General features: G+C 31.6%; 3 protein-coding genes across 8 annotated transcripts; 1 reads left to right on the top strand and 2 right to left on the bottom strand.

Annotated features, from left to right (window-relative positions):
• Positions 1-5,666: 5,666 nt before the first annotated feature.
• Positions 5,667-7,175, bottom strand: LOC106761420. Its single transcript, XM_014644973.2, has one exon. It carries the CDS (start codon positions 6,960-6,962, stop codon positions 6,015-6,017), a length of 948 nt encoding a protein of 315 aa, XP_014500459.1. The 5' UTR covers positions 6,963-7,175; the 3' UTR covers positions 5,667-6,014.
• Positions 7,176-8,930: 1,755 nt separating this feature from the next.
• LOC106762113 (ER membrane protein complex subunit 1) lies at positions 8,931-16,611 on the bottom strand. 2 transcript variants are annotated; one of them, XM_022780781.1, is made up of 12 exons: positions 16,363-16,611; positions 15,959-16,086; positions 15,674-15,736; positions 14,761-14,882; positions 13,942-14,057; positions 13,052-13,853; positions 11,592-12,323; positions 10,823-11,044; positions 10,650-10,745; positions 10,312-10,506; positions 10,074-10,187; positions 8,931-9,404 (listed from the first exon to the last, which is right to left on the bottom strand). In XM_022780781.1, exons 1-12 carry the CDS (start codon positions 16,461-16,463, stop codon positions 9,144-9,146), a joined length of 2,952 nt encoding a protein of 983 aa, XP_022636502.1. In that variant the 5' UTR covers positions 16,464-16,611; the 3' UTR covers positions 8,931-9,143. The 2 variants fall into 2 exon arrangements, with proteins under 2 accessions (XP_022636502.1, XP_014501313.1); XM_014645827.2 differs by having other exon boundaries at positions 13,052-13,856; positions 16,363-16,610.
• Positions 16,612-19,657: 3,046 nt separating this feature from the next.
• Positions 19,658-26,100, top strand: LOC106759997 (probable beta-1,4-xylosyltransferase IRX9H). 5 transcript variants are annotated; one of them, XM_022780778.1, is made up of 6 exons: positions 19,660-19,925; positions 20,241-20,303; positions 20,452-21,312; positions 22,153-22,402; positions 23,810-24,030; positions 25,213-25,644. In XM_022780778.1, exons 2-5 carry the CDS (start codon positions 20,269-20,271, stop codon positions 23,984-23,986), a joined length of 1,323 nt encoding a protein of 440 aa, XP_022636499.1. In that variant the 5' UTR covers positions 19,660-19,925; positions 20,241-20,268; the 3' UTR covers positions 23,987-24,030; positions 25,213-25,644. The 5 variants fall into 5 exon arrangements, with proteins under 5 accessions (XP_022636500.1, XP_022636499.1, XP_014498912.1 ...); XM_014643426.2 differs by lacking the exon at positions 25,213-25,644 and adding an exon at positions 25,718-26,100 and having other exon boundaries at positions 19,661-19,925; XM_022780779.1 differs by lacking the exons at positions 23,810-24,030; positions 25,213-25,644 and adding an exon at positions 23,054-23,794 and having other exon boundaries at positions 19,658-19,925.
• The last annotated feature ends 168 nt before the right edge of the window (positions 26,101-26,268 follow it).

Here is a 26,268-nt window from a genome sequence, read left to right as displayed (position 1 = left end):
CTTATATATATCAAAGAATATTTTTTTTATTCAATTGAATGAATAAGAAAAGGAAGTGCCACGTGGTCCTGTGATAAGAAGTCCCCACACTGACAGCTTCCCAATAAGGTGTAAGCAGCAGAGGCAGGTTGTTCAACTTTATCAACCAAACCTCCTTATATATGTTTCTTATCACCATTCTTAAAATGTAAAATATTGTGATGAAAACTAATTAAAATATTTAAAAGAAAAAAGAAAAAAAAAAGAGTGAGAAATTTCTTATAATGCTATGTTTTAGAGAGAGAGATTTAGATGAGGGTATGTGAATGCATGTGGAATGAATGGCTATGGTGAACTGGTTTTGAGTGAATGGTTGGGGTTAACGTGGAAGCATGGCATGATAATGGCTGTGTCCTATATTCAATGATTTCTCCTTTGGTGTGCCCATTTTCATCAATAGATAAAGGTAAAGTTTTAAAGGCAATACGCCAAACACCAAACTAAAAATTAAATTCAGGATTCTTGCATAAACTTATCCTCTACTCATGCAAACTTTAAGGGTTTATATAATTTAATCAAATGTTTATAGAATCATTTTCACAACTTTTCTGAAGTTTTCTGCATAGCCCTAATTCATCAAATCATAAAGTCTAATGGTTCTATTCTATATATAGATTGCCCTGATCATATATAATCAAACCAATTACCATAAAGTCTCTCTTGATGTTTTTTCCATAAATAGTTTAACTAAAATATATGTATATAATTAATCTCCCTTGAATAATAGACAAATTTAATAAGAGTACACTTAACGAATATGCCGACTTACAGATAATGAAAGAACTTTGTTTAATTTGCATGTTCGACCTTTCATTAATTTCTTTTCAATGGGATCAATATCTCTTCACCTTCAAATTCTACTTTAAAAGCTAATATAATTAATTAGAAAGTATTGGAATGGTAGACTTTTAGATTATAACGAGAATTTTTTTTAATAATAATAACAACGTAATTAACTATGATTGTATATATATCACTTCTATAAGAATTCCAAAACATTGCATTAAATATTTTTGGCTTCAACAATAATAGTTGAAATGATTTTTGAATGACATTAATATTAACTTATCTTTTTAAGGTTTTAAACTTTTATCGACTGGCATTGTTATAGCTCACTGAAAGGAAAAATGTCTTTACGTGTTGATTTAATTTAAGTACACTAAATTATTACGTAAATTAATCTTTTAAAGATAAAGACAGATAATATATATATAGTTCTTAAATTAAGAGCGAATAGAAACGTATAAAACTGGTTATTTGGTTTTTAATCAGATCCAAATGTTGGAAGAATTTAGAATTATAATGTTAAAGATAAACCATAAAATCAAATATAATTTTGTTAATGGATATTTATGAAAAGTTAAAATGTTGATTATTAGATAAGATATATCCACTAAAGATGAACAATTTCCTTAGAAAACTATTCAACCAAATACACATATTTTTTTTTTTTTGCTGTATTGATTATGATAGGGTAAACACTGAATATGATATAGAAGGATAAAGATTATACCTTCTTATCTATAGTTTTGTAGCATATAGTAAAAAGTATATGGTGAAATAGACATAGAAAAGGATGGATGAGGACATAAAAAAAAAAAGTAGTATCAAGTAAATTGCCCCTTGAGATATGGAAGGGTTTAGGAGAAAAATTATTTATCAACTATAGACAAAAGTTGAATAGTGAGAAAGTCAATTCAAACCCCCTTTTTTTTCAATAATTTAAAATTGTGCAAATTTAATGGAAATTAAATTAAACTCACCAATGGGTTAGGGTAAGTAGGGAGTATGTTTTAATATAAAAGATTATTATTACTAGTTAAATACATATTCCTATTATATATATAGTTAATGGATGGATAAAAAGAAATCAAAAGATTTAATATAAATATAATTTTCATTTATTTAAAGTTAGTAGGAAGTGCATCAATATTAAAAGTGAAGATTAAAGATCACACTTGGAGAATTATTTAATATAAGAATAGAGACAATTCTATTATGAAAAAAACATAAATTTCAAGTGGGTAAAATAGCCTATATATGTATCTTTTGTGGCACAAGTATTAATTAAGCTTAAGGGGAAAATAAAACTTATAATTAATTCTTGTAAAGTCTGGCACACAGTGTTGTGTAAACTTGTGAGGGGTTGATAAAAGGGTACAAGAAAGAGTAAATTCATTATAATAAAATTGATAATGTTGTGTTAGATAAATGGACATACTATATAAAATAAAATTATGAGTAAACTTAGAAACAAAATTTTAAGTAAAATTTATACGTATTTCTTTATGGTAAAATATTGCTTTTGGTGATATGGACATAAACAATAAGTGTAGAAAATTTATAGCATGTCATAACTTATATAAGTTTTTTTATTAGTAAATTATTTTAAATTTAAATAAAAAATTATTTTTAGAGTAAAGTTAGTTTATAAAAGTTTATTGGATAATTTATTTATTTATTTCTTAATATGTAAATAAGTAAATTTTAATCTATGAAAAAAACATTAATTCATTAATTTATAAAAAAAAATTAAAAACACACTCTATAATCAATCTCATTACTTAAACATTATTAATATATAATTAAGAAAAGTGTAAAAGGTCAATAATATATTTATAAATTTAGTAAAAATGGAAGAGTGACAAAATACATATTATGACAATACAGTTAAGATGTAAAAATTATATGAATATATATACATTAATACTTGTCATAAATTTTTTATTAAAACAAAATAGATAATATAAAATTCTTTAAAAATAATTAATATAGAGCTTGTTATTAACAAGTGTTTAGTAAACCTCATTATCAAGTTAACAATGATGACGTTATTTATTTTATCTATATTAATTTGATGATAGTTAGTATTATTCTCATAAGATTTATATTACATAAGGTTAGTCTCAGTTTTATAGTTTATATATTGAAGGATAATGATACTTAGACAATATTTTTTGATTATATTTGAACATCATTCACGTCTTATTATGTGATCGATCCAAAATTACTCCACAATCAATAATAATAATCATAAACACTACCAACAATCAATTACAGAATGACACATAAATAATATTCAAATATTATTAAAAAAAATTGTGTAAGTATCATGATCTTATATTGAATGTGGTTTAATTATAATAAAATTAAAAGGAGTGTAATTGAGTAGTTTGATATTAAGACGTGTTTGGCAGCAATTATGGTGTTGAGGAAATGGCAGCATCACTCTGTTGCACTATTATTCTCTCCCATATCTGACATATTTATACAGAAACAAACATACATTTTCAGCAATTTCTGAAACTTAACCCCACAACACGTGAATCTGACATCTTCAATTTTCATAATATTCATATCAACTCATTGCATTGCTTATTCATTCACATTCACTGATTCTATCAAAATTCAACATTTTAAAATACTTTACATTCTCTTCATCAACAATAAATCATATTACATTCACCTAATCTAATTGGAAAAACGTGTTTCCCTTTATCTCTTGCTTCAACACAATGTGACAATGAATTTTTATTTATTTTTTTTCATTTTGTATATAAAAATGGTGCTTCTCAAAAAAAGTTCAATGATTATTTACTATATATAACAAGCACATGAAATTTCTATTTGATTTAAGAAAATATTGACTAATCAAGAAATTTCTATTTGATTTATTATTTTGTGCATTATAAATTAGTTTCATAAAATTGATTTTATATTAAAACAGTTCAGCAGAGGTGAAATAAATAAATACAAGGAGTATATATATTTAGATAAATTAAATATGCTAGCTAGCCTCTATTTTGGTTTTTCTGAATTTCTTTTTGTTATAAATCATGATTAGCTTAACTATGAAATTTCATGTACTTTTTAAGATTTTTATTTAATTTTGATGGAATATTATTATTGTGATATAATAAGTTATTATAACATTAAAAAGCAGAAGAAAAAACTTTCTAAATCTTTTTTATCTTACAAACTGTCAACCTTTCTTTCATTTCTATCTCTATCTTTTTTTTATCTTTTCTTGTTCTTGTTTACCACATTAAATAATAATTAAAAGAGTTTCTTACTCTTTTTAAAAAACAGTTGAAACATAATAACTTTGTAACTGATTTTGTTTGACTTTTTATTTATATTTTTTTATATGATTTTGTACTTGAATGTTTTTGGTAAAACAAATCATCATGGTTTTAATGCTTGAAGGTATTTTCTGAATTAGGCTTTCAGTCTTAAAAGTTATGTTGGACTGAAAATGGAAGTGGTAAGTTTAAGTTGTTCTCTCCATACTCTTTCTTCTATTCACTGTTTTAAATAATAAAGTTAAAGTGTCAATAACCAAATACAACAACTATATACATATTTTCAACAATTTTACTTTAGAAAAATGTTTACCCTTTGATTAATAAAACAAGTATAAGGTAGAATTGAGAAAAAGGAAAATTATGAATTTCAGAATTATATAATTTTATTCATTTAATATTTTTTTTCTTACTTTTATTTATTTTTAATCAATCGTTTTCATTTATACTTTTTGTCGCTTATTTTCACTTACATTCCATATTGTTCATCATATTTTCTCTTTTTCAAACTATAAAACAATTCAGAAAAGTTCATCACAAGTTCATGAGTAACTTTGGGAAAAAATAAATTACCTAATACAATTTTTTATTATATTTTAATTAATCTTTAAATTCTAATTATTTTCATGGCTGGTTTGTTGATTTTATGTTAAATTATAAACAATAAAATTTATATATATATATATATATATATATATATATATATAAAGTTTATTTCATATATTTTAAACTTTATTTTAGGTTATAACTCATGCTTAAACAAGGCAAGAAATAAGTTTTTATCATAGTATATGTTTATATTTAATTAATGGTTGGGTGTACCTTATAAAGATGAAAAGTTTTGTATTGCTGTTTGATTTTCTAATTTAATCTTGCAAATATTTTCACATTTTAACTTTTATTAGCATGTCATTTTTTGAGTTTAAATGTTGAAAAAATTAATCAAATTTCACCCCATATAATTGAATGTAAGTATAACATGCTGAGAAATAATTGATAAACTTTTACTAAGAGTCCAAATAAAATTAAGTATTAATGTAAAGATAAGTCAAGATTGTATTTATAAAAGAATATTAGTAATATATAATGGAGATTTCTAAAATTATAAATTACTTTTTAATAAATACTTATCGTCAATAAAATTGTTAAATATTTTGTTAAGATAACACAATAATTAAAAAAAAAAAAAACTAAATCTATTTGATCCATGGAGAGAGGAACAGTAGCATGTTATTACATAAAGTAATTAAAAAGGAAAAAGTCTTTTATTTCAATAATGTCCATAAACACATACCCAGATAAACTGTCTTTTCCAATATAAGTATGGAAGAATGACTAATTCATGCTATAAAGAAAACTCATAACAAAACAACTAAAGGTGACAATAATAATAATAATAATAACTATAATCAATAAATACAGATTAAGCTGAAAAATAAGTCATTCATAATAATATTATGATGATAATTAATTAGGGAGGGAGAGAAAAATAAGAGACAAAGTTAGATAGTAAGTACTGTAAGAGAAGGCATTGCAAATAGGTCAAATCCATAAAAAGCAGCATAGGAATAACTCAAACTACTGTACAAATGGAAAAATTGAAAAGTACAAAGTGCTATATTTATTTTACAAAGATTCTTAAAAAACAGTTCCCAGATTCATTTGGTCACAACAGTGGCAAAGCTCTTTAAAGTGTGTTTCTGACTCTCATGTGACTTCAACTCTGTAACACAGATACATTCATCCATAACATCTCACTAATAATAACAACAAACACAATGAATCTCAACTTCTCTATTTCAAATACACATTTTTTTTTTATTTTTTTATTTTGTGATAGTAAAAGTTTAATGAAAACATAGAAAAAAAGCTTGGAACTTCGTTTAACAAACTTCAATTGTTGTCCAGAGGGAGAGGCTCCGCTTCGGAGAGTTGTTTCAAAGTTTTCAACAGCTGGGCACCTTTCCTCCTGGCCCGAGCGCTGCACTCGCCCTGGAGCGCGAGTTCCACCGCACGCGCCACCTCCTCTGGGGGAGCGGTGTGGTGGTCGGATGTGGAGCCACCGTACACGACGGCCAGGACTCCAATGGCGTATTCTTTGGCGCGGGCAGCGGTCTTTCCCATCATGGTAACCATGACGGGGACGGCGAGGGCGTGGGCGCGGACTTCGTGAGCGCCATCGGGCAGCGTGCACATGAGCTCGAGGGCGGCGAGGGCACGCTCGGAGGGGGCGCCGTCGAGTTCGAGGGCGGCCTCGATGACGGCGGAGACGGCGCCGGTCTCGACGGCGACACGGCGGTTGACATCGGAGAGGCAGAGCGCGAAGAGGATCTTGGTGGCGGGTTTGGCGAGCGCGAGGTTGCGCGTGAGAGCGTGCATGAGGTTTGGAGGGCAAGGGGGTTGGTCTTGAGGTGGGTTGGGAACAAGAGAACGTTCTAGAAGTTGAAGGGCAGAAGCTGGGTCTGTTGTTAGTTGGAGTTCTGAAATGTGGAAGAGTTCTTGGAGGTTGTGGATTTGTGGTGGCAGTGGCGGTGGAGGAGGAAGAGGAACATTAAAGCTTGTGTTTGTGTTTGTTTTGATGAGGTTGTTGGTGTTATTGGTGGTGGTGGTGGCGGTGGTGGTGTTGGGAGTGGGTGTTGGGGGAGAGAATCTCCACTGCGTGAAGCTTTGGGAAGTGGTGGAGGAAGAGGAGGAGGTGGAGGATTCGCATTGGAAGGTTGGGGGAGTGTGAGGAAGAGGTGGGGTGGCGCCGGTGGGGCTTAGAACGGTTTGGGCGCAGTGGCGGAAGAAGCCACAAGAGAAAAGTTGGGTTTTTAGCTTTGGTTGCTGGTGGGTTTTCATGGTGGAACAACTGAGGAAGAAGATGAGAGCTTGGTGTTTGTTTGTGTTGTTGTGTGTGAATGAAGTGTGAAGTGCTCCGTTTTGGGTTTTGGGTTTGGTTGTTGTGACAATAATGATACTGTTGTTTGTACGAAGTGGGTCTCTTATTTCTGTCACCTTCGTGAAAAACAATGGAATGGGTCAAATGTTATCTGAGTGTTTATTATACTTTTTTTAACTTTATTAAAAAATTTATACGTATTATATAATCAAATTTGGTTATGAATTTTTTTAGGAGTACATGTGAAATAAAATGATAAGTGATATAAAAAAGAAAGATGAAACGAGTTTATACAAGAGAGGAAGTTTAATGTAGCACTCTTAGTATGTTTTCAACACTCGTAGGTAAAAGAAGTATACTATGAAGAAGTTGTGAAGAACTCAGAAGTTTGTTACATGCATTTCTTTTCAATAAAATCTCAGTAGTACAGAATAGATACGCATTTAGTGAGTTTCTGCTGTGGTCAGTTAAGATGAATGCAATAATGAAGATAGGACATGTGTTTAGAGTTGAAAGAAAGAAAAAATATGTGTAATCTAATAAGAGATTGGTATCTAAATACAAATGTACTTTGATAATAAATTGTGTTTATATGTTTGTAATGAACATCTATATAAATGTTTTTAAATATACAAGTTACACTTTAGACTTATAATAAATCATTTAAATTATGATGTAATATTTTTTATTTTGATTCTTTATTTTATAAAGTGGTGAAAAAATAATTTAGAAATATGATAAAAAAAAATAGGCCCTTAAAAAGATTAAATACAGAAATGGAGGAGAATCGGCAAATCTTCTGAACATTTTAAATATGAACTACTCTGTGGCCCATTGCTTTTATCCAACAACCTAAACCCTTTAATGCCCACGTTGTGTACAGTTATTTTTCCAATGGCATATGGTTTGAATGAATCGTGCTTTATATTTGTCACAAGATGCTTCGCCTAAGATATTATTTTGTTATTATTACAACCATTAAGTGATTTTTACTAGTGCTTTTAAAAAACTACATTTCAATAAGTAAAAAGATTCGTGTTTAATTGTTATGTATTACATTAAACAATTAACTCATTAATAAAGTAATATATTCTTAATTAGTACACGACAATGTATATTTAAATTCAATACTTATAAATTAATCGACAACTTTATATTTTATAAACATTGAATTTAAATGTAATATATAAAATTACGTCTTTGAATTTATAATAAGAATATTCTCTTATAAATTGTATTTTGATATTAAAATATTAAAGAACTTTGCACTTCGTAAAAGTGCTTGTAGTTATTTTAGGAAGGTTTAAATTGTAAGGATTTTTATGCTAATAACTAATTAGGAAGTACTCCATATATGATTATTGAAGTGATAACTACTGATTATGATACACAACTAAAGAATAAAGTTCTCGTTCTCGATTTCTCTCAACCATCTCAAATTACCACTTTTGTTATCTTTATCCGCGTATAAACAAAATCCTGTGGAGTTCAAAACTGGACTGCAGCGCGTGATGCTGTTAATTCGTTTAGATTTATTGAATTATGTTTATAAATGAATTTTATATGAAAAATCTAATGAATGAGATCATATTATGCAGTTCTTTTGAAAACTGTAAAGGATCTCAATCCATTACTTTCATACAACTGCAGATTCAGTGTACCAAAGTAATGACTCCGGTAACCATCTTAATATCATTACCTTAACAGCATTCATGAAAAACCTGTCCTCTTGACGTAATCAAGGCTTTAACAAATACTAATGACCAAAACCAGTGACAAAAAAATCTAAGAAATTAAAAACAACGAACTAACTCTGCAATTAATCCTAAAAGGAAAATGGTTGGATTGAAGATCTGTGATGTTAGAGCACGATCTGTAATTACCACTTTCATACGCTTATTTCACAACAATGCAACCGGCCTCGGGAGTTTATGATTATCTTTCGTACTCTTCAATTATCCTCCATACAACCTCAAACAATGGAATGTAATGGAATTTAACATTACTTCTGCAAATTCAAGCTACAAGATTTAACCGTAATCCGAACTTAACTAATGACTAACATAGAACCATAGAAACAGAGACAAACCTAATAAAATCTTAAAAGTTAGAGAAAATATAAGTCAAAAATGGAGGACAGATCATTTCCATTTCTCTTGTAGATCTTTCCTCTCGGATAATACCCAAGTGACAAATATTGCAGCCACAAGTGCAACAATTGTTAGAAGAAGTAGAGCATAGCTGAAATCTTCAGTTAATGAATCGTAAGTCCTAGAAGGAGCAATCTGAGTAAAAAATAGATCTACTCCGTAGGCAAAGACGAGGGATGTAGACTCCAGCTTGGCAGGCACTGTTACGATGCCTCGCAGACCTTCCACTTTAAGGGAATGTGTAATATAGGACTGCAAAAATTCAAACAGAGAAAACAAGAAATGCATGTTTAGAAGTACATAAAGCCCAAGTAGGCATTTGGTTGAAGTTGGTAACAAAGCCAATCAACTAATATGTATTTCCTTAAGCAGCCCTACTAGGCTTGGCAATTGAAGGAGAATATATATATATATCGCGGTCGCAGCAAGTAAAAGCAGAGATAAAGTCATTTTTCCTATCCAAATATAGTAGTGAGCAGTGATTCATTACGATTATTACTACTGTTCCTTCAACCTTGAACATAAGCACGAGTTACTTGTATACTGCAAACATTCTTTGTTTGCATATATATATATATATATATATATATATATATATATATAAATAGGGGGAACTATGCCAGAAATTGACTGCAGATATATTATGCATGCACGGATATATATTAAGGATGAACACCACATAGCCCTTCTTTTTGTTGTCAACCAAAATAGTTACCCAAGCTCTACCCTCTTTTTAACGTACTCTATCTACCTGAACAAAAGTCATTTAATATTTATAATGAAAAAGGAAAATGCATAAATCAAGACATATTCGAACAAACTGACACCACCATACATTGAGAATCCACTAATTATAGCACCATTTGTTAAGTTTTCCTTTGTTTCATGGATATAGAAAAAGGAACAAGAGACAAAATAAACCTGAGATATGATGGGCAATGAATCGGTCAGAGGAATAATTCCTTCCTCTTTCTCAGCTTGCGAGGGATTAAGAGTGCGCCGAGGATCCAAAAAGCGTTTATCAAGTGCCAAAACCTGGAAATAAATTTCCCAGTTGACATCCCGAATCGTAAGATTTCATAGAAGAAATTTAATGATAAAAGAGGATTGTTTCTGTTGATCTCAAGTTGAAAAACTCGGTCGGGTAAATAATACCAACCTGATCACCAATTGTTCCAATAAGAAGCTGCTTAGAAGTTATACCCTTGGATGTCAAAGTCACTTCTATTGCTTTCACAGAATGGGTAAAAAAGTACGACTGTGATTTTGTTGTAACTTCTGGTCGATAGTAAGAAGAAATGGGTGATGTAAGGTTATGCTTCCCAAGAACAAACTTCCAGACATCTTTGTTATCCTGTGAAAATCAAGGATATAACACCAGAATGAGAACAGACCAGTAACTCAAACATAAGAATGAACACATACAAAAAAAGACGATAACATGTATCAAAACGAGTGAGGGTCATCAAATGAAGCTACACAAGTTAACAGACATACCGCTCGAGACTGATCATAGACCTCAATAACTGACACCTCGTATCTGTGTGCTCTGAGATTAAAATAGTGATAGACAACCCAGTTTTCACTAAATACCTATACAAGCAATATTCATGTAAGATACTAAAAAAATTTAGTGTTACACCTTTTAAATAAGTGTAGTTAAAGCTTACCGCATGAACAGGACCCTGGCAACCATGATGTGTCATTCTATGCAATATACGACCAGTCACGGTATCAATGATATAGATGACCAACCAAGCCTCCTCAGGGGTGGCTGTTCCAATTTCCCCTGTGGCTTTAGGTGCTGCATTTGCGACAAAAAGTATATTGTTCGATACATACTTATACATGACATCATAGTCAGTCATAACTTTTGCTTGAGTATGAACAACCTACGTCAAAAAAGGGAATAACAACTTTAGGAAGAAGCAAAGCAATGATTAAGACTCAATGGAAAAATTGTCATCATAAAGCATGATAATGAGAGAAAACCCTTAATTATCATATTATTTGTTTGTTTATGATCATTTCTATTTACTCCGAGTAGTATAAATACAACTAATGACTTTAGGAATATACAAGGCACGTGATTAAGGAGTTTTACTAGATTTGGACAAGAATGACAGACATCATTTTACATGATTATTGGTAAATCAAAAATTCATTTGACAAATTCCTCCAAATTGAGACTCCTTCATTAATGCTATTGATAAGTAATAAAACCCACCTTAAGAGGAAAAGGCAGCCTGTAAACTCATTCATTTGAAAAAAGAAGAGGATTTTAAATAATGTAAGCTTATATATCTGAAATAGAATATTTATATTTCTTGAAAAATGTGGAAAGGTTGATACAGACAGTATAATATAACATAGTCAATTTTATTTTATAAAAAAAATGCTCTTTTAACAAATAAAAACTTAATGCCACAGACACCCTACCTCATTCGATTTTCTGGTTACAGTTGCGATAATCTTTTCTGATTCAGATGGGAATACAATAGACCATAAATCCCGGAAATCAAAGCAGTACTCATCAACTATTTGGTGAATGCAATTACTCTTCAAGGCATGACCTCTGACAATACCATTATCAGCCTCAACTGAGTACCAGTACACATTTGAAAACTCACGTTGCAAAATGCCAATAGCTTCAGGAGTTCTTGGGTATAAGTATGCATGTTGGTCTGTGTCTATAATTAGATGCAGACGCTGTTCAGTTGAATCGGTATAAGGCAGAGGAATAATTTGAGCAATGGTATGAGCAAGTCTCAAAGAATTGAGTTCCTTCCCTGTGTATGCATCAATAAACGAAAGAGCAGCCGGTGCAGCCAAACTTGGCCCACATCGCCCAACTACAAGGATAGATGGATTCTCATCCAAGGCATGATGATGCGGAACCTGCCACTGATAAATGTTAAGCCCAACGGGATGTTCACACACTTCTGTTTTACGCAGTGTATGAAGAAGAATAGACCAAACTACACGACCATCTCCAGTGTGCAAAGCAAAAACCTTTCCTGCCCTTGTAAGTACTATAAGCAACTTCCGAAAACCATTGTGATCACGAGTCATTTTGCTTTTCTCAGAACTCCTTAATCTCAGCGCTTGAATAGCGACTACATCCTCAGGGCTTGCAATCATTAAAGTTCCTTTGAGCTTCAGCACATGTCCCTTTCAATAACAAATCAACGCATAAAAAAGTACCGTTAGAAAAATAGTTAATGATATGTAGATAAAAACCTCAATCTCTAATATATGGATACAATAATTAAAAATATTAGAAAAGTCACACATGTCGGCTCTATGTTGCCTTTTCCCTATCGAAATGGTATTTTGGTTACACCTGTGAAAGGTGGGCGTTTTTTTAATTGATGAGTTGGGGGCTTTTTCATATGCAAAGCACGAGCCCATTGATCTATTTTTTTTTTAAAAAAAAAAAGATTACACACAGAATTAGTGACCAGTGCACACTGGTGTAAGTCAAAGTCAATTACATCATTCAATAACTTTTTATTGGATAAATCTAAATAAAAACTCGCAAATGAAATGAAAGTTCTTATCATATCGTATAGATCATATCAACAAATCCTAAAATAATCCGAAAATATTTGATACTCCATTGATATATATCAAGATAAATGTAATATATATTTTTGAAATATATTCAATTAGAAGCATTTGATTATATTCTAGCTGAATGCTTAACTTTTATATGTTTTGACACAAAACAGCAATATACAATTATCTTTCAATGTTGGATCAGTGCAAACCACATAATAATATATATACAAAGTTATTAAATGATGTTAGAGTGCTAAGTCTTACACCAGTGTAAACCAGAGGGTGTGTGTACGAAATTATGCAGGATGATGTCCTAATTAAAAAGAATAAAGGCAGACCTTAAGCCATTCAAAGAGGTTCTGTTCCACTTTTGCCACCGACACACCTTCCTTTTCCACAGGTAGTTCAGACGTTGTGACATCTACAACTGATGCAAGACCATCCTCTCTACTCCAGACAATTTCTCCTTGTTGTACTAATAATAGCGAATGATCTTCCATTACCATCAATGCTCTAAAACCGTACGATCTATCTGTCCTCACATAATTGTTTATAAAAATCTTCTCAATGTTCCCTCTTTGATGGTCTATTATTATACTTTCCTTGAGTAAATCACCATTCCAATCATTAACGTCCTTTACAAAGAGGTGAATATTACTGCCTTCATGTTGAATAAATGCAAAAGCATGTTGACCCTCTGAGATTAACAGAGCATCACTAACAGCCGCTGCATTATTAATTTTGTCCACCAGCACCAAGTCATCTTCATTTGTCACTTTAATTGTAAGAACATGGGAGTCAATACGCAATGCAAACAATTCAGGGAGCCTTGATGGTAATATTACTGCCTGTCCAGATGAATCCTTGATGAGGTCTGAAATGAGCTTCTGTTTGTAACTAATCTCTCCATTCTTAATGTTTATCGTCAATATCTTAGACCTCATCTTATCCAGTACCACAAACTTATCACCTGAGACAGATAATAATTCCCCAAAAGTATCACAGGGAAGTATTGTATGATCATCCTTGAGCAATTTTCCAGTATCAGCATTCAATCCATAAACATAAAACTTTGAAGATCCAACAAAACCAGCAGCATAGATCTTGTCAGTGGACTGAATAATATGGCTAACCTCAATGCTGCTGCAAATATGATTAAGATAACAATGTTAACAGCAAGTTAAACTTCAAAAAGAAAATCTTTCTCAGTAAGCCGAGTCAGCCATACCTTTCACCTGCAAAATCTTTCCTCCAGAGAACTTCACCATCTATGCCGGAAACAGCATGGAGACTGCCTTTACCAAAAACAAGGATCAAATCATCCTTGTCAGCTTTCAGGTTTTTCTGCAAATAAAAAACAGAACTTAATTGCGTGTTTAAGAAAATCACTCATGCACTCTCAGGTTTAGATACAGGCCTACAATTAAATAAACCAAGACCAAGGGCAAGTTTACTACAGTAAAAGGGCTGCTGGATGCAGCTTCGTTACAGTGATCACAAAAATTACTGAAGGTGAGAATTGGGTACGTGAGGAATGTTCACAGGGAAAGCTGGACAAGTCTGAATAATTCTGTTGGCTAAATTACTTCAATGCTCAATGACCATTCTGTTGAAAATGAAAGTAACTTAGTTTTAGGGGTTTCACATGAAACAACAGTATTTTACCAATAGGCAGGGTCACCTACATGCAATCATAAATCTAAAACAACACCGTCCTGTTCTAGTGTTCTGCCAAAAACTAGAAAATCAGTGTTCACATGAGCAGAGCAAGAAAAAATACTAAGTAGATGTGTTAGCATTAGCATAATGCACTCGGATAGAAAGGTAGGCTTGAATCTTCAAGTTAGGACAACTTATTTGCATTGGCATTTAACTCAATTTATATTTCTCTAATTATGTCCAAGGGAATTAGAAGTCAAACTCTTAATGTGGCACTTAAGTTTCAGTCTACATGTCCTTTCCATTGCTCGAGAGGATGCTTCAGATAAATCTATGGAAAAAAAATTATAGTGCTTAAAATATAAAGAAAAAAAAATCATTCACTAACTGAAATGTATAATATTGACTTTGATGTCTTTGAGCCTTGAAGGGAAGTCTCCCAAACCATCTGTCCATCAGGAAGGTTCCATGCTCTCAATATACTTCCATCCGACGAAAGAGTTATGACATCTGAAGCAATATGTGTACTTAATGAATTTGATCACCACTAATATAAGCTAAACATTTAAATAAACATATAAAATCTACTCTGACAAAGTGAGAAGATGCCCAAAAGCAAAGAAAACTTAATGAAACTTGAAGCTAAGAAATCACTCTGTGATAACAGTATGCATAATGGCCACACAGACATCCTTCAATTTATTTTACGTCATTATTCAAAAGAAATGGACAACAAACACAGAACATTTCTTTCACCGATGATGCACATGAGTTATATTATATAACCAAAGGAGATTGGATACTACACACTTAAAACTGGGAACGAAGTGAAACTAAACAGCTTATAGTTTAACAATAAAGCAGTTTAAACTAAGATATCTCCCCACACTTAGAATCATGCAAACATGTTGACATGCCCAGGATCTAGATCTCCAATTCCAAGATGTTCATGCGCTACCACAGTTGAGAATCAAAATAGAAAATTCAACAATGGGACTGCTTTTGACTAGGCATTTTATGAGAAAAAATAAGGCATATTATGTAAGTAGAGGAAACCAGCATCCAGTTGACATCCAAACATAGATATATTTTCAAGAGGAATAAAAAAAGAATGGCAAAAATTCATGCTTATAAGGAGAATCAAGGACACTAGTGCCACACTGGTCACCTTAACATCCTTATGATGAGATATTTAATGATAAAGTATAATGTACAGTAAAACTGCTCTTTGTTTCTGCAGTATAGTAAAGAATAGATTGCATGAAGTAATGCTCTACAGAGTCAAAGGTTAAGTGTAATACATTTTCCCAGGGCAATGTCAAGTCCATCAACAACATCGTTGGTCCCAAGAACATGCCTCCAAACTGCAAACAAAACAGAGTTCAGCACTTCTGATTCTAAACAAAGAAAACAAATAGTTAAAGCGAGTGATGACCATCGCTTGGGAAGGCTTGATTTACTTTTAACCAGTTCAACTTCACTAAATGGAGTTATGATAACATTTAATTGGAGCATTATCTTAGACAATAAGATATAACAAATATTTTAATGGAGTCAGCAAAAGCAGTTAAACAAACCAAACTTACAAATTTCTCCATGACGAAGGTCGAGTGAAGCTACAACGTTCTCTTCAGTGGACACCAAAACACGCTTCCGGCCAGTCTTTTGAGTGTGGAACAAAGCGTGCTTTACTTTCCCGATGTACTGTTGGTGCCTAGTAGTCAAACATATTCAGTAGTCACTAACATTTAAATTGCACAAGAGACCAATTAACGATTAGAATCGGAAATCTCTTTATCCGATATAATAATCCATCGACAACGCAATTCAACGCGTAGGTGAAATCAGATCGTAGTGCTCGGGCGACAATTACAAGTGGAGAAAGAGAACGTATTGAATTGGAGGAACAGAACGAAAACCAATCGAATAATCGCAAAGGTTAAGGGAGCATTCAGTAAGTGCGTGAATAAGTAAGAGTCGTCGAACTCACCAATCCATGAGACCAACTTGATCTTCGAAAAGAGAATAACCGATATTGGTTGATGAGAGAAAGAAGAGAAGGAGGAGAAAAACCCTAATCGCCATGGCCATGGCGATTCAGCCGAGCACGGATCTGGGAAGTGGTAGTGTTTCGTCTCTGCGTTGCTCACAGTCCAGGACTATATGCCGGCTCCTCGCACAAACGCAGACTTCCAACGTGTTAACAAGAACCAAAAAGAGAGGACGAGGGCGTAGAAATTTCGAAAGAAAATATTTAGAAAATTAATTTATATTTGAAAATAATGGACTAAAACTAAAACATAAATATAATTGAATTTATCGTGATTTGAATTATTTCATCATTTTTAACCAAGTCTTGGTTTATTTAAAAAAATTTAAAATAAATCTTTAAATTTATATTTTTTTTAACTAGGTGATATTGTTAATTAAAAATAGAATGACTTGCGACAAAAATTTAATTCAATCAAATAACTAAAACTTGTGAAATTATTACTTTACGAATTAACAATTAACCAAGAAAAAAAATTATACTTTAAGATCTGTCCATATGAATAAATATTACTGTTTATTCAAATTTGTAAAGACAAAATTACGAAATAAATTGCTTCGTTTTCATTGATTTAGAAGCAATAAAATGCGTCAAACGAGATTATTGCGCAAATTTAAAACAACTTAATTACATATTTACAAAAAAATTTCTATCTTTCAATTAATCTATTTCTTTCATCATTAGTTTAAGAGTGAAGAAAACAAACCTCAAATAATACTTCAACTTATTTTTTTTCACTATTATAAATTATACATTTTTATAATATATACATTTATATTTGAGTATAATAAAATTGTTATGATGGTGGTTTATGTGAGTGAAGTTTATTTGTAATTATTTTTATTTTTTCGGTGAAGTTTAAAAAAAATCACTTTACTTAATTTTTTTTATATTTAAAATTTATTTTATATAATAAATATAATTTTATATTATCTTTACTACTAAGATATTTTAATAATCTTTAATATTTATCAAATAATATTTTTTTTATTTATTACATCGATTAAATCTTACAAAAATAACATATAATTTACTCTTAATTCTATCAAATTCATATCCCTCAAATCATCACTTTAAAGTCAAGGGAACACGTTCTTAAAAATTGTATCTCAAAATACATATATCACTAACAAAATTTGTTTATTAGATTTCTGTATTTATGTATGATCTAAAGAAATCGTGCTTGAAAAATACATTGTGATATTTTTGTAATTAAAGAATTATATTTGACTTACAAGTGTCAAAATTAAATTTGTTTAAAAAAAATCCTAGTTCTTTCTTTTTTTTCCTTCACTTTATTAACTTTGTAAGTAGAAACCTTTCACTACGCGGAATAAAAGTATTTGATAGTCATTGTTGTATGTTTAAGATTGTGTTTTCAAAAGTTAGTTTTTCACAAAATTTTCAATGTGTAAGAGTGTTTTAATTTAATCTATATGATATTAATTTTGAAAAATCCACTAAAAATAGTTAGAAAATATTTTTTTATTCAGATTATTTATGTGAGAATTTCTATTGGGTTATATTCAAATATAAAATATTTATATTTGATATAAATCACACAAGTTTAGAGTTATCCTAATTTAATGGTTAAAATTTTTAAATAATTATAACTTTTTTTACGGACATCGAATACAGACGTAAAAAATAAAAGTTGTTGAAAATGAAATGAGAAAATATCCATTGGTCAAACTTTTCAACAGAAATAAATAAATATAATACTTATATTTTTAATATAAAGCTAATTACTTTAGTATTTAGACTATTAATAAAGGATTTAACTTTTTGTGTGTACATAATTTTGTCTACTTTTATTTTCTTAATTAATTTTTAAAATGAAAATAATTATTTTATTATTTTTCGATTAACCATTTTATTTAAATTTAAAATAACATTTTTTAATTAGGTGTTTTTAAACTAAAATTATTATGTTACTATTTTTATCTTTTAAATGCTTATTTATTTAAATTTTTACTGTTTAAATATGTTATTATATATTATATACTCTAGGCTAACCACACTTGTTACTAATTAAATTTTTACTGTTTAGAATGTATTTGTTTTTCGATAACCTAACTCATAAGAACTCCATAATTAAGCATGCTTAACCTAAAGTAATTTAGGATGGGTGACCTTCTGAAAAGTTTTCTCGAAAAGTAACAGACTGAAAAACTTCGTGTTGATATGTGAGAACGTGTGGAAACAGTCAATGTTGATATGTGAAAACGTGTGAAAACAGTCAACCATTCTTATAAATTGCCGGAACGTTACATGACTCCTACTCAAACTAAGCATTTCTTGCTTATGCTTTGAGTTAGCTAAACATGTCATTATACTTTATAATCATTCTCATACACATTTTGTGCTTTTTTTTTTATCTTGTATATATTATATTCTATAATTGTTCATTGCACAAATTACATTTGCATGAAATCACTCAAATTCTCATAAGAACATAGATGATAAATGACGCAAGAAAACATGAAGCATTCAATTGAATTCAAAAACAATAACGAAGGTTCACCCAAACCACATTAAAAAATTGAATTCCAAAATATTCTATACAAGGAAAAATAATTGAATCATTAATCATCACGAACACATGAACACATGCAACACAATCTCAATCATATCAAAACCAAAACCACAAAATAAAATTGAAAACAAAAAAGTAGAGAAAACAAGAAAAAGGTATTTGCTAAGGAAAGGCGACAGCTCACTTGGCTCCAAACTTGTATATTGTCTTGTTTAAAATCGGACCACTTTCCATGTTGATCATGTTCACGTAACACATTGACCATTATTTTGCCTCTCATGTTCTTCCTTATTTTCTTTGTAGATGATTTCATACATAGTTTATGCAGTAGCCGGTAAAAAATAGATAAAAAAAATCAAAGAATATAAATAATGAAAAAATTATTAAGTAGTGTAATGAAAAAATTACTAAGTAGTGTAATGAAAAAAAGATAATTGAAAAGAAAATGAAAAAACATAAAAGTGTAAGTTTATGATTAATAACGTAAACAAATTTCAATTACATTCATGCCTTTATTGGATTTTCTAATGTTTACTCTAATAACAGCAAATCTTTATAGGATTTTTGTTTACAGATTCTTTTTTTTTTCTTTTAATTTTTATTATTTTACTTTCTTGTCCCGCCCATTGGCATCGTCAATCACATGGCAAAAGCGGTATTAATTTTCTTTTAAAATTCAAAGAAACATATGACTGTCGCTGTCTTTATGTTTTTTTTTTTTTTCCTTTGCTTTTCCATTTTTGTTTTTTTGCAGGATTTGTTTTCATTTTCTGGTTTGAAGTTCCTTCCTTTTAGATCTAAAAACCTCCACAGATTCCTGAATCTCTGTTAATTTGACTCACGCACGACCACAGAACTAGTTGCGGCAGAAGGGAAATTCTCTACAGTGCCGAAGTTCTTCCCTTTTAGCGCCCCACTTGTTTGGAAAGTTGGAACAACGCTCCATTTTTGCTTCGCCGTCATTTCGGTAACTTGTTTCAAACTTCTTATGTTAATTGCTAAGTTGCTAAAAATGCTATATTGAATAAGACACCTTTATGTTTGGCGTGTGCATTTTCGCAGTTGCTGGCGGTTCCTCATTATTGGTTGATGACTCATTTTGATTGCTTTAATATATAGAGACTTGGGCTGTTTTTATATATGCATTATGAAACGTGTTTTGCAGACTTTTTGTGATTTGAGATGGCTTACTCTTGATGTATTTTTTGAAGGATTGCTTGTAATTTACTTTGTTCAAGTATTTAACCTGATATGCTTTGCTTACATTGTTTTATGATGCCAGCTTTATTTTGCATCTTTGGCTCTGTAACATGGTCACTTGGAAGGTCTTGGTCAAAGCCAACAGGTCATGACAACTGTTGTTTTTGGTGTTGAAAGACAAGAATTTTATTATTGTTTTGCAATTTGGATACTTTCTAGCCGTTATTGTACGCACGGGGATCATCTGGGGTTACTAAACTTTGGTTTGGATTTCTATTGATGGCATCTATTAGAAGAACTTTGTCGCCTGTTGCTAGGGCTGGAACTGCAACGAATGTTGAAGTCTGTTCAGTAGCTTCTCCGTTGTCTAAGTCGTCGTCAAGTCCTCATAACTGGTCACCTTCAGTTGGATTGGACTACCGTGCTTTTGTGTTTGGTGCTTTCTCCCCAAGGTCTTTCAGGGGTTTTGAGAGATCAAAACCCAGGGGCCAGCTCTGGAGGAAGGTACTATTCCATTTTTTCATCTGTTTCATGGTTGGTGTTTCTGTTGGACTCATTCCACTTGCATCAGTACACATGTCAATGAATCTCATGCCAAAACATCGAGCCTTCTCATTTGAGGTGATATCTGCAATGGGAAATTTCCAGCAGCTTGAAAATGCAGCGATAAATATAACACCATCAGTCAACGAGGCTGTGAATTTTAATGCTTCTTTGTATGTAACTGCGAAAGAACCAGATCTAATAGATGGCGTGGCATATAATATGTCAAATAGCCAAATCCGTGAACATTCACATGTGGAGTCTCAGAAGCTACTCATCATTGTGACTCCAACATACAATCATCTATTTCAAGCATATTACTTGCATCGCTTGTCACAAACATTAAAACTGGTCTCACCTCCCTTGTTGTGGATTGTTGTTGAGATGACTTCCCAATCTGAAGAAACTGCTGACATCTTAAGGAGTAGTGGGATTATGTACAGGCATCTCACTTGTAAAACAAATATAACAAACCCAGGCCATAGGAGCATTCTTCAAAGAAATATTGTAATGGCTCACATTGAAACTCATCGTCTTGATGGAATTGTTTACTTTGCAGATGATGATAACATCTATTCAGTGGAGCTCTTTCAGCGAATGAGAGAAATAAGGTCATTCTAAGTTTTTGAGATATTAATTTTGTTTGGCTTTCTCCTTCTCTTGCACACCTTAGCTTCTCTGATGCAATTTAACGAAAAATGCTTCCGATAAGTAATGTACTGAGGCAACATGAATAATAAGACAACAATTATACATACATTTTGTTTATTATGAATTTCTAATTGTCATTTGTTTTGTCTCTCTAACCTACTGAAGGAGAGGTGTGAGAAGGGTCATTATAAGTGTCTTTGATTGGTTTGGTTTTATGTTTAAATTTGTCAATTTCTGAAATAGAGACTACCTATCTAGTATCTAGATACGTTGCATCCACAAAGGTCTTCTACATTGTGCAAAGTAATGTGAGAATGATGGTCATTCCCTTTCTTTTGTGCAGCTTTAGTAATTAATTTCTATCAATCATACATGCATTTATTTTGATAGGATTCCAAAATGATAGGAAACCCCTGAGCCTCACCTCTTTTGGTGTGGAATCATATAACGAATTAGCGTTGGCTTTGAATTGTGTGATTATTATGAAAAAGACCACTAAAATGGCTCTAAAATACAAATATTATAATACAGAATTCAAAATTGTTGTCTAAAATAGACAGTTATTTCAAATTAAAACACCTTGAAAAATTAAGAATATAATGTGTATATATTTGTGCATGTGCATAAGGAACACTGATGAGCGCTATCTGCTGCTAATGTTTCTTTTACTAGCTTTCAAGTCTTCAATCAAATTGGGTCATGCATAGTGTTCTAGGATATTCCTCTTTCTTACTATAATTTTGCTTTTTCAACGGTTTTTTCATTTATTAGTTGAGATATATCGTCATTTTGATTTGCAGGCGATTTGGAACATGGACTGTAGCAAGATTATCAGGGGATAGAAGTAGAATTGTCTTGCAAGGACCCATCTGTAATGGAAATCGAGTAATTGGATGGCATACGAATGAATCAAATGGGAAATCCAAAAGATTTCATGCTGAAATGTCGGGCTTTGCCTTCAATAGTACGATACTCTGGGATCCAAAGAAGTGGCATCGCCCTACTCTAGAATCTATCAGGCAACTTGACTCGGTCAAGGACAGTTTGAGGGTTAGTAAATTAATATATCTGCCAGAATCTTGTAGATAAGTTAGAATTCTATATATATAGTAACTGATAATATTAGAATTAATTGAGGATATTAGGATCAATTAGATTGATGCTATAGTTATGTTATCAGCCTAAAATAAGGTTACTGAGTATTCTATAAGTATGTTCTCTCCCCTATAAATTGAATAGTTCCACTGAGGTTTAGACACATAAAATTCATCATATGCCTTTTCAGTTTTACTCATCTCAACATTGTATCATGAGCCTGTTTAAGAAACCATGGAAGTTTTTCGGTTTTTGTTTTTTCCCTTGCTGCACTGTTCACAGTCAATGGCTTTCTGACAAGCCACTACCATCGATATAGTCTTGTTGTGCAACAACCAACCGCTAAAACCATTCCTCCATCAAAGGGCTCACACGCCCTCATGCATTCAAACCCCACTTGCAACTTTTCAGTCTTCTTTGCCATGTCCGATGAGCTTCTGAATTGGTGTTTTTGCGACCAAACTACCCTTATTGTGCTGTTTTATGGATATGAGGTCCTTTTTCCATTTTGAAAGTGTTCGGCTGACTATTCTGTTTGGTTGACCATTTTTTAGTGTTTTTCACATTGTTTGATTATTTCTCTCTCTCTCTCTCTCTCTCTCTCAGGCTGATCCATAACAACACTAAAACCAGAAGCTTTTATTTTCACCAACTTTGTCATCCTCTGGTTTTTGTATATTTGAGATAAGGAGCAACATCTTGTAATTAGGTCAAATGCAGAGACAGAGTACCGAGCTATTGCTGTAGCCAGTCTCAGGAGTTTATTTGACTCAACATTTGTTTCAGGAACTGAAGTTTGGGAAATATCTACTATCTTATGGTCAACTAGCAAATATATTCACAAAGTCACTAAAGGGTCTTCAGATTAACTACTCGTATAACAAGCTTGTTTATACGACTTATATGCTTTAAGTTGAGGTGGATTGTTAGGATCTTGGAGATATGTTAGAATCCTATTGATATAGTAACTGACGATATTAGGATCAATTAGATTGATTATGTATTTACTATTAGCCTAAAACAGGGTTATTGAATATTCTGTAATTATGTTCTTTCTGCTATAAATTGAACATCTCCATCGTGGTCTTAACACGAAATTCATTTTCTGTCTTTTCTCTCTTCTAAACAATATCTTTATTTTTCTGACTTTATCTATTATTACGTAACGTGACATTTTCTGTTCATAATCCAAGTTTTGAAAAACATATCCAATCAGATTATCATTAGTCAAGTGTGGTTGGGAATTGTTCTATATGCCCTCATGGCTTTCTACAATAAGGATGGGAGAAAAGTGTAGTGTTCAGAACCGTACAACCTTGAATTCTGCCCTCATCAGTGATGGATTTGCTTTTCTACATGCAGGTCAGCACATTGATTGAGCAGTTGGTTGAAGATGAAAGTCAAATGGAGGGCTTGATGGACAACTGCTCGAGAATTATGGTCTGGCATATCGATCTTGAATCATCTTATTCGTCCTATCCACAGAAATGGATTGTAAAGAACAACCTAGATGCCATTTTTCAGCTTCCACTTGTGTGAAATCCTGGTGGAGAAGTGGAGAGCAGTAAATCTTCATCCTGGCTGTAAGTGAAATCTTTAATCTCTAAACTTCTATAGCCCATTTTGGTTTTTTTTAAAATCAACTACTGTCCAGCACTTTTTATTTCAAGTTTAACCAGTAGATGTTTGGAACAATGTTAAATTATCACTAACTGATTATTTGTCAGATTTATTCTTTATTGAAGTTGGATGAAACTGTTAACAATTATAGATTTGGTTTCGATAGAGGGAAAATAGATAAAGGTGGCTCATGTTAGTAAAGTGAAAGTATCTGTTGACAGACAAACACAATGATAGTAAAGTCAAAGCTTTAACCTCTATTATTAATTCAAGACTCCTTATCATAATTAAATAAGGAAATCACTATCTCATCTAGACTTTCTAAGATGTAATAAATATTTCATGAAATTTCTTAAAATTATTTTAAGACTCCTCTGAAAGTTAAACCTTAGCTTTAAGCTTGTTACAATAGATGCAATAAAAAATTAAAAAAAAAAGGAAGCAGAATCCGTAAAACATAGAGGAGGCAAGAGATATAAGATTGTTGGAAGATAGATGTGCAAGATGACTGGAATTATTACGAGTTTGAAGAGTTTGTTGGTGATGAAACCCGGGTTTGGATATTCCCAGCTGATCAAAATCAACCATACAAATAAGATTTCTCTTCATAGTTGATTTTATCTTAATCAAAGGAAGAGATTCGAGTGATTGAATCATGGAAATCAAATTCTTATTACAATATACACAAGTAGAAAATGAGTTATATAGCCATATTATTACACAAGCAATAGCACAGTAACACGATGAATAAAATGGATGAACAAGGTAACGATCCTGGTGGTTTTAGTCCAAAAACAAAAGGACTAAAGCATTGAAAAACATGGATGGAGATTAGGAGATGAACATCACATATTTTCACTATTCTGTTACTGTGATCCTTTCTTTTTTGTCTTCATCTGTATTCTGCTGCTCCTTTGTCAAGTTTAAAGCAAAACCCTTGCCTTTCATTTGAACTTAGTTCACTTATATTTTTGTATCTTTAATTATACAATTTTTTGTTTACAGCACCTTTTAATTTTGTCCCAATTGCTGTGGAAAGGTTAAAGCATATCAATTAATTCTAGGAACATGGTAAATTATTTTCAACCTGAGTAGGTTTTGATTGCAGTTGTTCCTTTGTCTATATGTTTTCCTCTGCCAATCAGGACTGTTGGAAGTCTCGCATGGACTAGAAATCAGGTCAATTTAGAATATATAAATAGGTACAAACCTTACCTTACAAACCAATTTTGTAAAATTGAGTTAGATTTAAAGCTCACTTCTTAACAAGAACTTTGGAAATAATAGCTTTGTTCAGGTCTCTGAGGAGGCCATTAAGTCACATTGTTTGTACAACCACTAACAATAAACTAAGATTTTGTAAGATTGTTTGTTGTAAAATACAACATTGCAAATTAATGGTCTTTCCTCTATAGATCTCCTGTCAAATACTATATTATTACAAGATACAATCAATATCTTATGAGATACTTTCTAGATATTTACGTTTGCTTGAGTTTTCAATTGAAATGTGTATACCTTGAATACTGTTTATGTTTTTGATATTGTGTGGTTATACGTCAAACAAATCCAGATTTTGAGAATTTTACATTCATGCATTTCTTCTAAGGTGTTTTGGTTCTAAATTTTTTTCACCATTCTGCATTGCAGGGGAGATATTATAAAGAATTGAAGGTGATCTGCAAATGCTTTGTTATCTATCTTCAACTGATTCAGTGGTTGGCTACTCCATATAACGTGAATGACTGCCACTGTCACGTGGTGGCATGGTTGTTTCCTGTGAAAAACTCCATTAACTAATGGTGCATTTTCCCCTCTAACAATTTGTACATTATAAAAACAATTATATAGTTTCTGAGCAGTCCACACCACACTGTCACATTTTGGATTTTTGTAGAGCACATAGCAGAGGCAGTGACGTTTCAATTGGACCCCTGCTACTTCCCTCCATCTTTTGTTACAGTTGAACAATCTCTCCTGTAAAATTATGGCAGGAATTTTGAATGTGAAAATATGTAACAGTTTTCACTGCATTTGAATCTTGTGGTTTTGTGTGATTGTCTAATATTAAATAATTTTTTTTAGTTAATCTTCCATGCATATGGTAATCATTTTACGATTCAATTAAGTAATGATTCATTAATTTTTTCTTAAATAAAATCACATGATAATTATTAAAAATTAAACATGTTTTTAGATAT

This window comes from Vigna radiata, chromosome 5 (assembly GCF_000741045.1).
Source record: "Vigna radiata var. radiata cultivar VC1973A chromosome 5, Vradiata_ver6, whole genome shotgun sequence".
NCBI lineage: Eukaryota > Viridiplantae > Streptophyta > Magnoliopsida > Fabales > Fabaceae > Vigna > Vigna radiata.
Note: the sequence above shows the minus strand (reverse complement) of the source record. Positions and strands in the feature narration are given on the sequence as shown.

Excerpts from the sequence above, each read along its gene's own strand:
- LOC106761420 (XM_014644973.2), bottom strand. The coding sequence starts at position 6,962 with ATGAAAACCCACCAGCAACCAAAGCTAAAAACCCAACTTTTCTCTTGT.
- LOC106762113 (XM_014645827.2), bottom strand. The coding sequence starts at position 16,463 with ATGGCCATGGCGATTAGGGTTTTTCTCCTCCTTCTCTTCTTTCTCTCA. Across the intron at positions 14,883-15,673 it reads TGACATTGCCCTGGGAAAAT|ATGTCATAACTCTTTCGTCG; the intron begins GTATTACACTTA and ends ATATTGCTTCAG. Across the intron at positions 9,405-10,073 it reads CATTGCCCATCATATCTCAG|TCCTATATTACACATTCCCT; the intron begins GTTTATTTTGTC and ends GAATTTTTGCAG.
- LOC106759997 (XM_014643426.2), top strand. The coding sequence starts at position 20,269 with ATGGTCACTTGGAAGGTCTTGGTCAAAGCCAACAG. Across the intron at positions 20,304-20,451 it reads GTCTTGGTCAAAGCCAACAG|AAGAACTTTGTCGCCTGTTG; the intron begins GTCATGACAACT and ends GGCATCTATTAG. Across the intron at positions 21,313-22,152 it reads CAGCGAATGAGAGAAATAAG|GCGATTTGGAACATGGACTG; the intron begins GTCATTCTAAGT and ends TTTGATTTGCAG.